At 42.8% G+C, this 12,559-nt stretch overlaps 1 protein-coding gene across 1 annotated transcript in view; it reads left to right on the top strand.

Annotated features, from left to right (window-relative positions):
• Positions 1-12,559, top strand: part of ARHGAP10 (Rho GTPase activating protein 10) — a 154,850-nt gene that overhangs the window by 59,420 nt on the left and 82,871 nt on the right. The window contains exons 6-8 of the mRNA XM_056361295.1: positions 2,320-2,430; positions 4,508-4,612; positions 9,543-9,672. Coding sequence (XP_056217270.1) covers positions 2,320-2,430; positions 4,508-4,612; positions 9,543-9,672 — 346 coding nt within the window. The remainder of the gene's footprint in view (positions 1-2,319; positions 2,431-4,507; positions 4,613-9,542; positions 9,673-12,559) is intronic.

Here is a 12,559-nt window from a genome sequence, read left to right as displayed (position 1 = left end):
CAAACTTAAGTTCTCAAGTTTCAGTAGGATGTTACTACTCCATCCTGCATTTGCAAAATAGGCCCTTATATGCATAAATGAGTGTCTTGTGGGGCGTTGAGTTGTGCCAGTGAAGTTACTGGGCATTGCTCATGTGCCAGGACCTGTACTTTTATCAAATTGATCAGCTGCCAAAGAACTTGAGGCAGAAGAAATGAAAAAGTATTAATTATGATCTCTTGATGATATCAAGAACATATTTCAAAGTCTGAAATGAGACCTAATCTCAGTGGGTAAATACTGTATCAAATATATCACAAATATATCCAAAAGCTGTATCAAATATAGTTTGAAGTTTTAAAGCATATGTGACGACTAGAATGAGCAAATAGATTTGTTTTAAATGTCCTTCAAAGCTTCATGAAGGAAAATTCTGAAATTCTTCAGTCAGGTTTTTTCATTTATGCATTTAATTTTGGAGTATAAATGTATAAGCAATTAAAAAAAAGGGCTTGCAGCATGTTGTCAGAGTGCTAAATAGGAAAAACTTTCTTGCATAAGGTTAGAAAACGGGTGTATATAATTGCACAGGAGCTTCCTAATTTAGTATTATACATGGCTAGTTGTGTCAGTTCTTAATTGGAGTAAATAAAAGATGCAGCTATAAATTTGACAAAAAATCAATTAAAAATATGTCACATTGTGAGTCTTACGTTAACATAGCCTTTGACTTAGTGGAGGGGTGGAGGTATATTCCTGAAATTTCACTGAGGCACAGTGTGTGTCATATTTCTTTGGAGAGCAAACTTGCTGCATGCGTGGAGAGGCTCGTGCCTCAAAAAACTGAGGAGAGATGTGATAATTTATTTACAGGGGAATTGAGAGGAATCAATAAAATGACTGTGTTGGGTATTGTATTCTTGGGGAGGGCAACTGAAACAATAAACAACTGAAAAACAAGAAAGAGAGAAACAGGCTTATGCGGGTCTTTGGTGTATATAGGGCAGTCTTCCTATCAATTAGCCAGATGACCTAGTAAAACCACTTCATAGTCTTTTTCTATGGTGTTGTGGCACCCTTCAGTACTTCTATGTATCATCAGAAGCTTTGCTGACAACTCAGTTCCTGTGTTGCGTGGTTTATATGATGCATCAGAATGGCTTGGCTTCTTGAAACACGTTTTCTTAGATGTGCCTATTAGTGCCGTTTTATTTTAACGGCATTTGTTGTTCTACCCCTTTAACTGCTGACAGATTTCTAGCACAGAGCAGCAAAGCATGTCTTCAGGTAAAACTGTCTTAAAGCTAATTTGACTTACCTCCTCTTAAAGCATAGCAGTCACTGTTCTGCCTGAAGGATATAGACTCAGTATTTAAGAGGGAGTCTATAACAGTAAGTCTAGTGTTTTTAACTAACCCTTTCTCTATTTCCTTTTGCAGTTGAGTGTAGAAGCATTTGATATTATCACATGGGCAAAGACTAGGTGTTAACCACTTTATAGAGTATCCCTTTGTAGCCTTTCTTTAATATATTTTAATAAAGGTGTCCTCTAGCTAGTTCTTGAAGTTTTATATTTTAATGAGGGCATGTACACCTTAAATAATAACTTAGTGAAATAATACATATATGCTAGAAAGTTAGAGATTTATGTAGAGATGAATGGCAGCTGAAATATAACTGTTCACATCAATATGGTGTTGGCATTTCAGGAATGCTGAGCTAAAAATCAGACGCAGCTACTAAGGCTGTGTTTTTAGATATGTGATGCTCTGGAAACTTGTGAAGTGTCTTACCAATAAGTGAACTTTTAAAAATTGCTTTTCTTGTCAGCTAGAGCCAGCATAGGTATGGGATGGGTACAATAGCATTCTGGCTATTTACAGCAGTTATTTGGGTTATAGAGTAAAGCTTTCAGGACCAGCAATGTGATTTTCAACAATAACATTTTCTTCCTTAGATTGACTGGGGAGATGATTTCCACCTTTTCTAATGGAAGATGCTGCTAGCCTCCTTTCTCTGTTTGGGCAGGCACCTTTTCAGCACTATTTAAGCAGCGCACAAGTACCTGATCTGATGTATTTGGTTTGGATTCCATAGAAAAGAAATTTGAAGAGATGTCATTGGAATGTTTCTTAAAATTTAGCCTAGTGATTCAAAACAACATATGTTATATAGTAAAAGGGATTTGCTGCTGACATTTAGAAGTAACTGAATGAGCTGTGTTGTAAAGGAAGAAATCCCAGTCTGGAGAAAATTCTCTTATTGCTTGCCACTTGTATGCTGTACATGTGCTGCCTGCAAAATGTCTTTGAAACTTTATTAGCTGTATTCTGTGTGCAGGCGGATAACCAAGTGGAGCAAAATAGAAAACACTTCTATGAGCTGTCCCTGGAGTACGTATGCAAGTTGCAAGAGATACAGGAGCGGAAGAAATTTGAGTGTGTGGAACCTGTAAGTACCAGTGATTTCAGCCTACACTGTCATCCATAAGGGATGGAGAAAGAGTGCAGCTGGACAAAAGCCAAGGAGCTCTGTTTTCTGGGAAAATGTATGTGATTGTGTGACTTAAGAGAATTCACGCACTCTTGTGTTAAATCTGTGCAAATTCCTAGTACAGATACACTTAACTAGACATCCTAAAGCTGACCTCAGTAATTACTGTTGATTTGGATCCATTGATGTTGAGTTTCAGAATATGTGTGAAACTTTGCTGCACTGCAAAAACATTTGATTTGTGGTGTGAGTTAGAGGATTCGAGAATATGGTGTTGGCGTCAGACTTGTTGCATTTTTTTGTTTAACCACTGAAAATGTTATTCCTGACTAATGTAAGGAATTAAATATGAAGGTTGCACTTAAAGGCCTGTTAGTGATGAAGTGCAGCTATCAATTAAATAAGAGGACACTGCTGACTAAAAAGCTCATTATCAGGTAGTATGATATGTTTGATTTCAAGTGCAGTTGAATCTGTGCAGAAATCAATTGGTTCCGATGAATTTCAGTGAAAATCATACATACGCTGACTGGACTTACTTAAATCTCTAAGCATATTCTAAAATTTTCTGAAGTGTGAATTCACCTCATAGTATAAATGCAATTTTATGAAACAACAGGAGAACAGTAAATGTAATACTGAGATAAAAGAAGATGGACTGTAGAAGTGACTTCCATTTATTCACACTCTGAAGTCTGTATTTTTTTGACCAAGTCTGTCCTTTTATTCAAATACAGTTATTTGGGACTTTTTTCATTATTACATTAATATGACCCTAATCGAAGTAGCTGGTCATCATGGAGTTAGAGAGCTGTATATTTTAGCTTATTCCTGTATGAAAAAATTTCTAAAATCCTTAAGCGGGAATAAATTACTTCAAATATATTAGCATTGTTCAAGGAATGGGAAAATACTGTGAAAAATGTTTGGGATTTTTTTTGTTGTTTGGTTTGGTTTTGGATTTTTTTTAAAATTTTCTAGTATTTAATATTTTTTTTTTTTAAAATACCTAAATAGTTTTGGATTCGGTTCTTGTGTTTCAAACCACGTGAAGTTTCCTCACAGTCAGACTGGAGTAATGACTGTTCAGATCCTGTTTTTGAAACATGTCCCTTTCTCTTTTCTGAAAGCTCCCTCTAGATGGGGCTGAAATTTATATTGACCAATTTGTATGTGAAGTTTATGCTAGGGTAGTAAACCCAAATTATTTAGTACCAAATTCTTATTCCCTTTCCCCTTCATAATACTTCGAATTTGTGAGTTTTTTGCAGTTCTGAAAATGGCTTATTTGCCTATGACTTCAAACTTTATTAATAAATACATTCTTAGGTTTGTTCTCTTTAATAAAGAGATTTGTTCTTTCCTGTATCACTTGCTTCTTTCCGACATCCTGAACCAAAAAGGGAAGGAGAGGTAGGCAGTGTTGCACCTCACCCTGTTTCCAGCACAGTATAACTTACTCCTTTAAAGTGAAACACTGAAGTCAGAAACTGCAACATGGATCAATTGCGGGTTCTGATAGAAGGTCAGATCTGCATACAAAAAGTACTGATGGGTAAAGATGCTGAAGGGAAAGCTTCCTTCTTTGAACAAACCAGCTTACTCTGATATGAAAGTCATCTCAATGTGGTCTTTAGCAGGGAGGGGAATGACCAGGAAAATGGTGACTAAAAGACAGAATGATTGTTACTTCCTTGTGCACAAATATTTGTTAGAGACATCATTGTTATCAGAGCAGCTGTAGGAAAACATTATATAGGAAAGTTTGGGAGACAGGAAATATACGTTGCCTATGGTCAAATTTAACGTAGAGATCAGTTGTGAAATTCCAGAGACAGGACTACCCAGTAATGTCTACATACATAACTGATCATTTGGATGTAAATAGTTATTAATAAAATGTAGGCATTAGTGGAAATTTGTTTAAAAACAATCATTTTTTCATCTCTGATCTTTCTGGAAAAAGCTACATGCAGCAATCATATTCCGATAAATGGAGTTTTTCATTCTAACAAGTCTTTTGTTTGTATTTCAGGTGCTCTCGTTTTTTCAGGGTCTGTTCACTTTCTATCATCAGGGATATGAGCTTGCTAAAGACTTCAATCACTACAAAATGGCCCTGCAGATAAATATACAAAATGTAAGTTGAGTTTTATATCTATGCCTTTTCTGAGTAAAATTGCACCCTGAAGTTGCTGTATATGTAGTTATCCGTATTGCCAATACTTCATCGGTGTTTGTGCGTTGCCTGTGAACTGTGGGGATATAGTGCCATCTCCTGGCGAACTAACCGCATCGCTGAACAAGTCGTCCATTCCACCGAGAAGTTTGTAATTTCTGATACTCTAAAACAAACACCAAGCAAAATGGCCCTCGCTCCTTTTCGCAGTTTTTTACAGAGACTTAACACAAGGATTGTCATGAGAGAGTTAAAAAATGAATGAACAATGGAGAATTCAGAGAATGGGTAATGAAATGCTAAGGTCCTCAGTGGTTTAGGTGTGTTTGAAATTGAGTGTGGTGGTCATGTCTGAGGGTCATTGCTTGACAGGGCTACATTAACCATAATTAAGAAAAGGAAAGAAAACCTGCTGGGCTTATAAGTGTGCTTTTTTTTTTTTTTTTTTTTTTTTTTTAAAATCTGTCAGCAATGTGACTTGGAGTTTCTGTTCATCTTGAAGCAGCCCTTTCATGCAATGACATCTCTGATAGTTTGGGGTGCAGAACTGCTTCGGGAGATGTGTTGTTAGCACCCATGGCATATTTGACAAAAATCACGTGTTTCTTCAAGAGCAGGCTAACCAGGGCCTACCACTAGTTAGTGTATTGTCACACCAAATTGCCCAGTGTGGTCTGGTCAGGACTGGGACAGCAGTAGGCAAGGTGACAGGCTGAAGCAATGGGACTGACAGCGTCACTAGTCAGATGGTCTGTTTGCTTCCTTGAGATTTGTTGAAGGTTAAAACTTGCTCCGAGGAACTTTGATGTGCCAGAGGCCTGTTGGTAGGGAACAAATGTGTGCCCTACTGCGAACAAGCAATTCATGATGGTGCCATCTGTTTTTTTGACCTCTAAGGGCATCTGGAATTAAGATACAGAAACTACTTCTTGGAGGTTGCAGTCTATTTTTAGAAATGGCTTAACTAGCATGCAGTAGCAGGAGGTGGGAAGCGGAAGAGAGGATTATGGTTGTTGTAATACATAGGGATGTGATTCATGTGTCATGATACCATTCCTTTAATTTTTTTCCCATATGTTTAAATCTCAAGTTTCCTCTTGAGCTTTTGTTTGGTTTGGGTAGAGGAACTTGATAGTGGTAACTTCATAAGCAGACTTTCATGGCAGAAGTCAGTGTTCTGGAGAAGATTTCAGGACAGTCTTGCAGCTCCTGTGTGCTGAGCTTAACAGAGTGAGAAAACAGCATGGAGCTGCAGTAGGTAGAGGGGAGCTGATGCAAGATGAGCAAGAAATGAGACATGAGAGGGAAGCTGTGGTACAGTTTTGAAGAGCTGGATTTCAGATTACAAATGGAAAACAGCCAGTGGAATGGTCTAAAGAACTGATGAGCAATAAGAAAGCAAATCAATCTCAACAGCTGCATTTTCTATTGACTCAATGGTATTACAGCGTGCCCTGCATTACTGGTCAACTTTTATGAATAGGTAGAACAAAACACCTAGATTTCAAAAAACTGTAGAGAGAAAGGAGGCAAGAGGTTAACTATCGTGATGTAAGAGGAAAGTAGAAGGAAGCATCTGAAAGGATCATGAGAGGACATGACACATTCTCCACTATGGTGAAGATGAACAAAACATCTCAAAGGAAAAATGAACTAGGGCTTGGCTGTTGTACAGCTAAGCTGCTGGCAGAACACTGGATTGACATGTTAAAAATTAAAGGGTACAAGATTCAGTACAGAGAACCTAGCTGGATATGCAGTGATTTGCCATTATAGCAGTAACAATTGCATTCCCTTTCATTGAGGTTGTATTTACTTTGAGAATAATGCTGTGACTTTCCACATTGTTCCAGACCCTGCCTCCCTGTTACTCCCACTGCAAAATGAAAGAAAGGGGAAAACGCCCCAAACACAGCCTTGTAGGCCAAGCTCCTCCAGTAAGCTGATTCTTCCAACATTCTTATTCTCTTGTAAAATTCCTGCATCTCCAACCAGATTCACCTGCACTCCCAGAACTTTTCTCTTGTTATCTCGGTTCTATGCCCAACCCCATACAAGGTTTGTTGCAGCCTAAAGCATGCTCTCCTGCCCTGCAATCAAACCTGGCCTTCCTTAGGGAGAGGAGGCATAGCCATGCTGGTGCAGCAGCAGTGGTCAACCCCTGGTTAAGCTCAGCTTTGTCACAGCGCAAAGGGAAATAGACATTTTCTTGAGGTTTTTGGAGCCTGTGGTGCTCCATCCCACCATTCCCAGGGTGTATTTCACACACTCAGATTTGTGATCACTGCACAGCTAAGGAAGATCCCGGCAGGATCATTTAAAGCATCTAACCTTGGAGTGATCAGTGCTCAGACAAGAAGGTTTGAGCAGTCTGTCACTATCAATATTTTTGCCTTTGCCTCGAGTACAGAGTATATTTTTTAATGCAGCTTTTCTAGGAGATTATGAAGAGGAGCTTATAAAATTGTTTGGAGCCTTGGAAATGAGTTTATGTCAGGATCTAACTCCATAATTTACAAACTGATGTGACCTGAAAATGAGATGATGGATATGGGGTGGGGGGGTGGCTCAGGGCAGTTGTTTTGCCTGGACATAAGGCAGCAGTGTTTTTAATCATCACCTAAAGAATATCTTCCTATTTCCTTTATAAAATGTTTGGGTATGGGTGACAGCTTGTATGGGCTATGTTTGTGCCCATGAATAAACTCCTTCCAAGCATAAATCTGGAATTTGCATGTACAGATGGCCAGTCAGGAGCATAGTGTTAACTGTATACGTACAAGAATGAATACTTGCTTATATTCATGGTATATTTCTCAGTGTATGCAAATGGCTGCTTGTGCTGGGGGAAAAAAACCCATAAAGTAGGTGAAGCAGCATTTTCAGAAGCTCATCCATTTTCAGAAAAATAAAGGTGCTTTTTGAAAGCCCCAAGACACATAAGCATGCATCTGGAATAATATGCTTTCCTCAAAACACATGCACCAACTGGGGAAAATACCAGCCAGGAATTTAAATACAAGGTTTCAGTTTGTGCAACTTGGCCAAGTGGGTATGTGGAGAAAACTAGGTATTACCAGGATTATTGTGGTTTTGTTATTTGCTCATTGGCCAATTGCCAATGTTTTTCAGACCAAACCAAAGAGTTTCTTGTCAGGTGTGAGCTGCTCTGTTTTGCGTCGTCCTATTGTGTAATTTGTGGATGGTATGGTTACTTTCTGACTGTTTCTACTAATATTCTAATAAATATTTCTCTTGTGGCTGCTTGCAAACTTTGAAATGAGTGACATTCAGGAATAATAATAAACTGGACTTTTGTTTTTTTGGGGGTGGGTTTTGGGGTTTTTCTGCATGCTTTTTTTCTCAGTAACTACAGAAAATCATCTCCTTCCTGACAACTAGTAAGAATCTCATGAATTCAGTGAACATCTGTAGTAATATTTTTCTAAGGAAACTTGAATATTCAAATCCAAAGTAGTTTTGTACTCAATATTTCACCTCTTTCTGAAGAGGGTAGCAGATTGTTTTAGAAATCTACTCTGGCAATCTTTGTGCTTTCCACACTTATAACAGCGAATATCTAAACCATGCTTTTAATTTTGAAGAATATCAGAACTTGAAGTAATCATGTATTGAAATTGTGCACTGACTATTCTAAAATGGCCTGAATAATTCTCTCATTTTATAAATAATTATTTTTGGTGTGTTGACCCTGGCTGGATGCCAGTGTCCCACCAAAGCCGCTCTACCACTCCCCTCCTCAGCTGGACAGGGGAGAGAAAATATAATTAAAGGCTTGTGAGCTGAGATAAGGACGGGGGAGGTCACTCACCAGTTACAGTCATGGGCAAAACAGACTGACTTGGGGGGAAAAAAAATATTACCATTCAAATCAGCGTAGGATAATGAGAAATAAAACCACATCTTAAAAACACCCTCCCCCCACCCCTCCCTTCTTCCTGGACTTAACCTTACTCCTGATTTTTTTTTTTTTTTTCTGCCTTCTCCCTCAGAGCAGCGCAGGGGCACAGGGAACAGGGGTTATGGTCAGTTCATCACACATTGTCTCTGCCACTCCTTCCTCCACAGGGGGAGAGCTCCTCACACTCTTCCCCTGCTCCAGTGTGGGGTCCCTCCCACAGGAGACAGTCCTCCATGAACTTCTCCAGCGAGAGTCTTTCCTGTGGGCTGCAGTTCTTCACAAACTGCTCCAATGTGGCTCGCTTCCATGGGGTGCAGTCCTTCAGGTACAGACTGCTCCAGCGTGGGTTCCCTGCAGGGTCACCAGCCCTGCCAGCAACCCTGCTCCAGCCTGGGCTCCTCTCTCCATGGGGGCACAGGTCCTGCCAGGAGCTGCTCCAGTGTGAGCTCCCCATGGGGTCACAGCCTCCTTTGGGCATCCATCTGCTCTAGCACGGGGTCCTCCCTGAGATGCAGGTGGATATCTGCCCCACTGCTAACCTCCATGGGCTGAGGGGCACAGCCTGCCTCACCAGGGTCTTCACCACAAGCTGCAGGGGAATCTCTGCTCCAGTGCCTGGAGCACCTCCTCTTCTTCCACCGACCTTGGTGTCTGCAGTTGTTTCTCTCATATTCTTTCTGTAGTTGCTCCCCCCCCCCCCGCCCTTAAATTACATTATCCCAGAGGTGCTACCACTGCCACTGACTGGCTCAGCGATGGCCAGTGGCAGGTGCATCTTGGAGCCATCTGGCATTGGTTCCGTCAAACCTAGGGGAAGCTTGTAGCAGCTTCTCACAGAAGCCACTTCTGCAGCTCCCCTGCTACCAAAAGTTTGGTGCACAAACCCAATACATTATTATAACTCTTATCTGCCAGGAAGAGTAAGTCTTTCTTCCACTCTACTAATGGGGTTTTGCCATCTTGTTTTAGACACGAAATCGTTTTGAAGGAACAAGGTCAGAGGTAGAGGAGCTCATGAACAAGATCAGAAGAAATCCTCAGGAACACAAAAGAGCAAATCACTTCACGATGGAAGGTTATCTCTATGTACAGGAAAAAAGTAAGATGTATTTTTGTAGTACCCGTATTGTGCATACAGGCAAGTCTTATTTCTGCAGGTAACATAAACATGCAAAGAATGTACAGTTTATTGAACAGTGTCATCTGAGTACATGTTCAAAGCTCCTAATGGCAGCATTACTGTGGCTTATAAAAAGATCATGGTGCTGGAAGCGTGACAGTTCTTAGCAGAGGTGACGGAACCCTGGGCGGGGCCAGGGGTGATGGTGACCACTCCTGCGCAGGGCAGCCCTGGGGAGTGCCAGTGCCTGGCCTGGCACTTTGCATAGGAGGATATTGCTTCAAAGGAGGGGTGTTCCACTGGTTGAGTGGAAAGACTTGAAGTCCATGTAACCCAGCAACTGGGCATCGCTCTATGTCTATTGTACGGGTCAAGGGTACTCATCCTACCTGACCATCACAGCAGAATGGTGGGCGCTCATCTGAGAGCCAAGAGCCCAGACTGCAACTCCAGCTGGGAGGTCTGCACCATCTACCCCAGCCATGGCCAATGTCTCCAGCCAGATGGAGCTGCTGAGGGGAGAGGCCACAGTGCAGACCTCAGACCGCAGGATGTGCCCGGACCTTTCTCCTGGGGCAGGGACAGGCAGCGGACCTGCCTGCAAAAGCTGTGCCCAGGTGAAGGACCTACTGCAGCAGGAGTCTGAGCTGGCTGCGTAGCATCGGTGAGGCTGAGAAGGAGCTAGATAGCTGGTTCCAAGGACAGCCTACAGTGGACCCAGAGCCCACGGCCAAACAGCCAAAACCTCCCCCACCGGCACACACAGGAGGGAAGGCAGCCAATAATGCAGAAGAATGGAAGACTAACAGAAGGACCTGCAGGAGGAAGGGACTTCCCTTGGAGCCTGAGGCACCCTTGCAGAACCGCTTCGTTGCTCTGCCAACCGAAGAGGAGACAACAGTCACATCGGGAGAGACGCTGGAGCCAAGTAAGGCAGCCTGGTCTGCTCCTCGTGCGACAGCCGGCATAACTGAGGAAAAGCGATGGGCGATAGCAGTAGGTGACTCTCTTCTGAGAGGTGTGGAGGCACCTGTGCTGACCTGATGTGCTTTCTAGAGAGGTGTGCTGCTTACCAGGGTCTCACATCAGGGGTGTCACTGAGAGTCTACCAGGCCTTATACAGACCACTGACTATTTGCTGCTGCTGCTGTTTCATGTGGCACCAGTGATACAGCCAGGAGCAGTCTGAGGGGCATGAAGAAGGATTACAAAGCCCTGGGAGCGCAGTAAGGGACTTTGAAGCACAGACAGGTTTTTTTCATCAATCTTCCCAGTCAAAGTGAAAGGGTTTGTAAGGACCAGCTGAATCTGGCAAATCAACAAATGGTTGCAGGACTAGTGCCACAGTTACTTAGAACATGTGGCTCGCTGTGAGAATCCTGGGGGCTGATGAGGTTCATCTGACAGAGAAGGGGAGACCAGCACTGGTCAAAGGCTTGCCAAGCTGGTGAAGAAGGCTTTACACTAAAGCTGCTCGGGGAGGGGAAATCTCAATCCATCCTATTCCTACCAGTTTGGTGCCGGTGCCAGCAAGAGATGCCTGGAGAGGAATTGCAGGGCAGCAGGAGAACACCTGAAGAGCAGCACAAGGGAATTCTAACTGCTCCAGCCAGTAAGTCAGGTTCACTGGGGACCCAACTCAAATGCCTCTATGTAAACACATGTAGCATGGGAAATAAACAAGAGATGCGTGTACACCTGCAGGGCTACAATCTGACTGGCATCACAGAGCTGTAGTGGGATGACTCTTATGGCTGGAGCATTGGAATGGAAGGATACAGGCTCTTTAGGAAGGAAAGTCGGGGGAAAAAGGAGGTGGTGTTGCCTTCTATGTCAGCAACCAACCGGAGAGCATGGAGCTCCACTGGGGATGGATGAGAAGCCAACTGAGAGCAGAGCTTATGAGTCAGGATTAAAGGGAGGGCAGGGACAGATGACATTATAGTGGGGGTCTGCTACAGGTCACTTGATGCTAGTCAGATCGTAGCCCTGCAGGTGTACACGGTGTCCTCTATAGACAGGAGCTGCCTCACCTTCACAAGCTGTGATCCTCATGGGGAATTTCAACCATCTTGATATCTGTTGGAGGGACAACGCAGCAGGGCATAGGTAATCCAGGAGGTTATTGGAATGTGTTGATGATAGCTTCCTTCGCCAAGTGATAGAGGAGCCAATGAAGAGAGGTGCCATGCTGGGCCTTGTTCTCACCAAGAAGGAGGGGCTGATGGGGAATGTGAAGCTCAAGGGCAGCCTTGGCTTCAATGACCATGAAATAGCGAAGTTCAAGATCCTTAGGGCAGCGAGGAGGACATACAGCAAGCTCACTGCCCTGGACTTCTGGAGAGCTGACTTTGGCCTCTTCAGGGATCTGCTTGGTAGAGTACCATGGGATAATGCCCTGGAGGAAGGAGGGATCCAAGGAAGCTTGTTGCTGTTCAAGGATCACCTTCTCCAAGCTCAGGAGCCGTGTGTCCCAACAAAGACTTAAGCTGAGAGGCCTGCATGTATGCGCAAGGAGCTCCTAGACAAACTCAAATACAACAAGGAAGCCTACAGAGGGTGGAAGCAAGGACAGCTAGCCTGGGCAGAATACAGAGAAACTGAGTAGCCAGGGGTCAGGTTAGGAAAGCTAAGGCCCTGATGGAATTAAATCTGGCCAGGGACATCAGAGACAACAAGAAATGTTTCTATAGTTATGTCAGTGATAAAAGGAAGACTAGGGAAAACGTGGGCCGTCTCTGGAAGAAAATGGGAGACCTGCTTATCGAGACCATGGGGAAGGCTGAGGTACTCAGTGACTTTTTTACCTCTGTCTTCACCGGCAAGTGCTCCAGCCACACCGCCCAAAGTCACAGAAGGCAAAGGC

Source organism: Falco biarmicus, chromosome 1 (assembly GCF_023638135.1).
Source record: "Falco biarmicus isolate bFalBia1 chromosome 1, bFalBia1.pri, whole genome shotgun sequence".
Lineage (NCBI taxonomy): Eukaryota > Metazoa > Chordata > Aves > Falconiformes > Falconidae > Falco > Falco biarmicus.
Note: the sequence above shows the minus strand (reverse complement) of the source record. Positions and strands in the feature narration are given on the sequence as shown.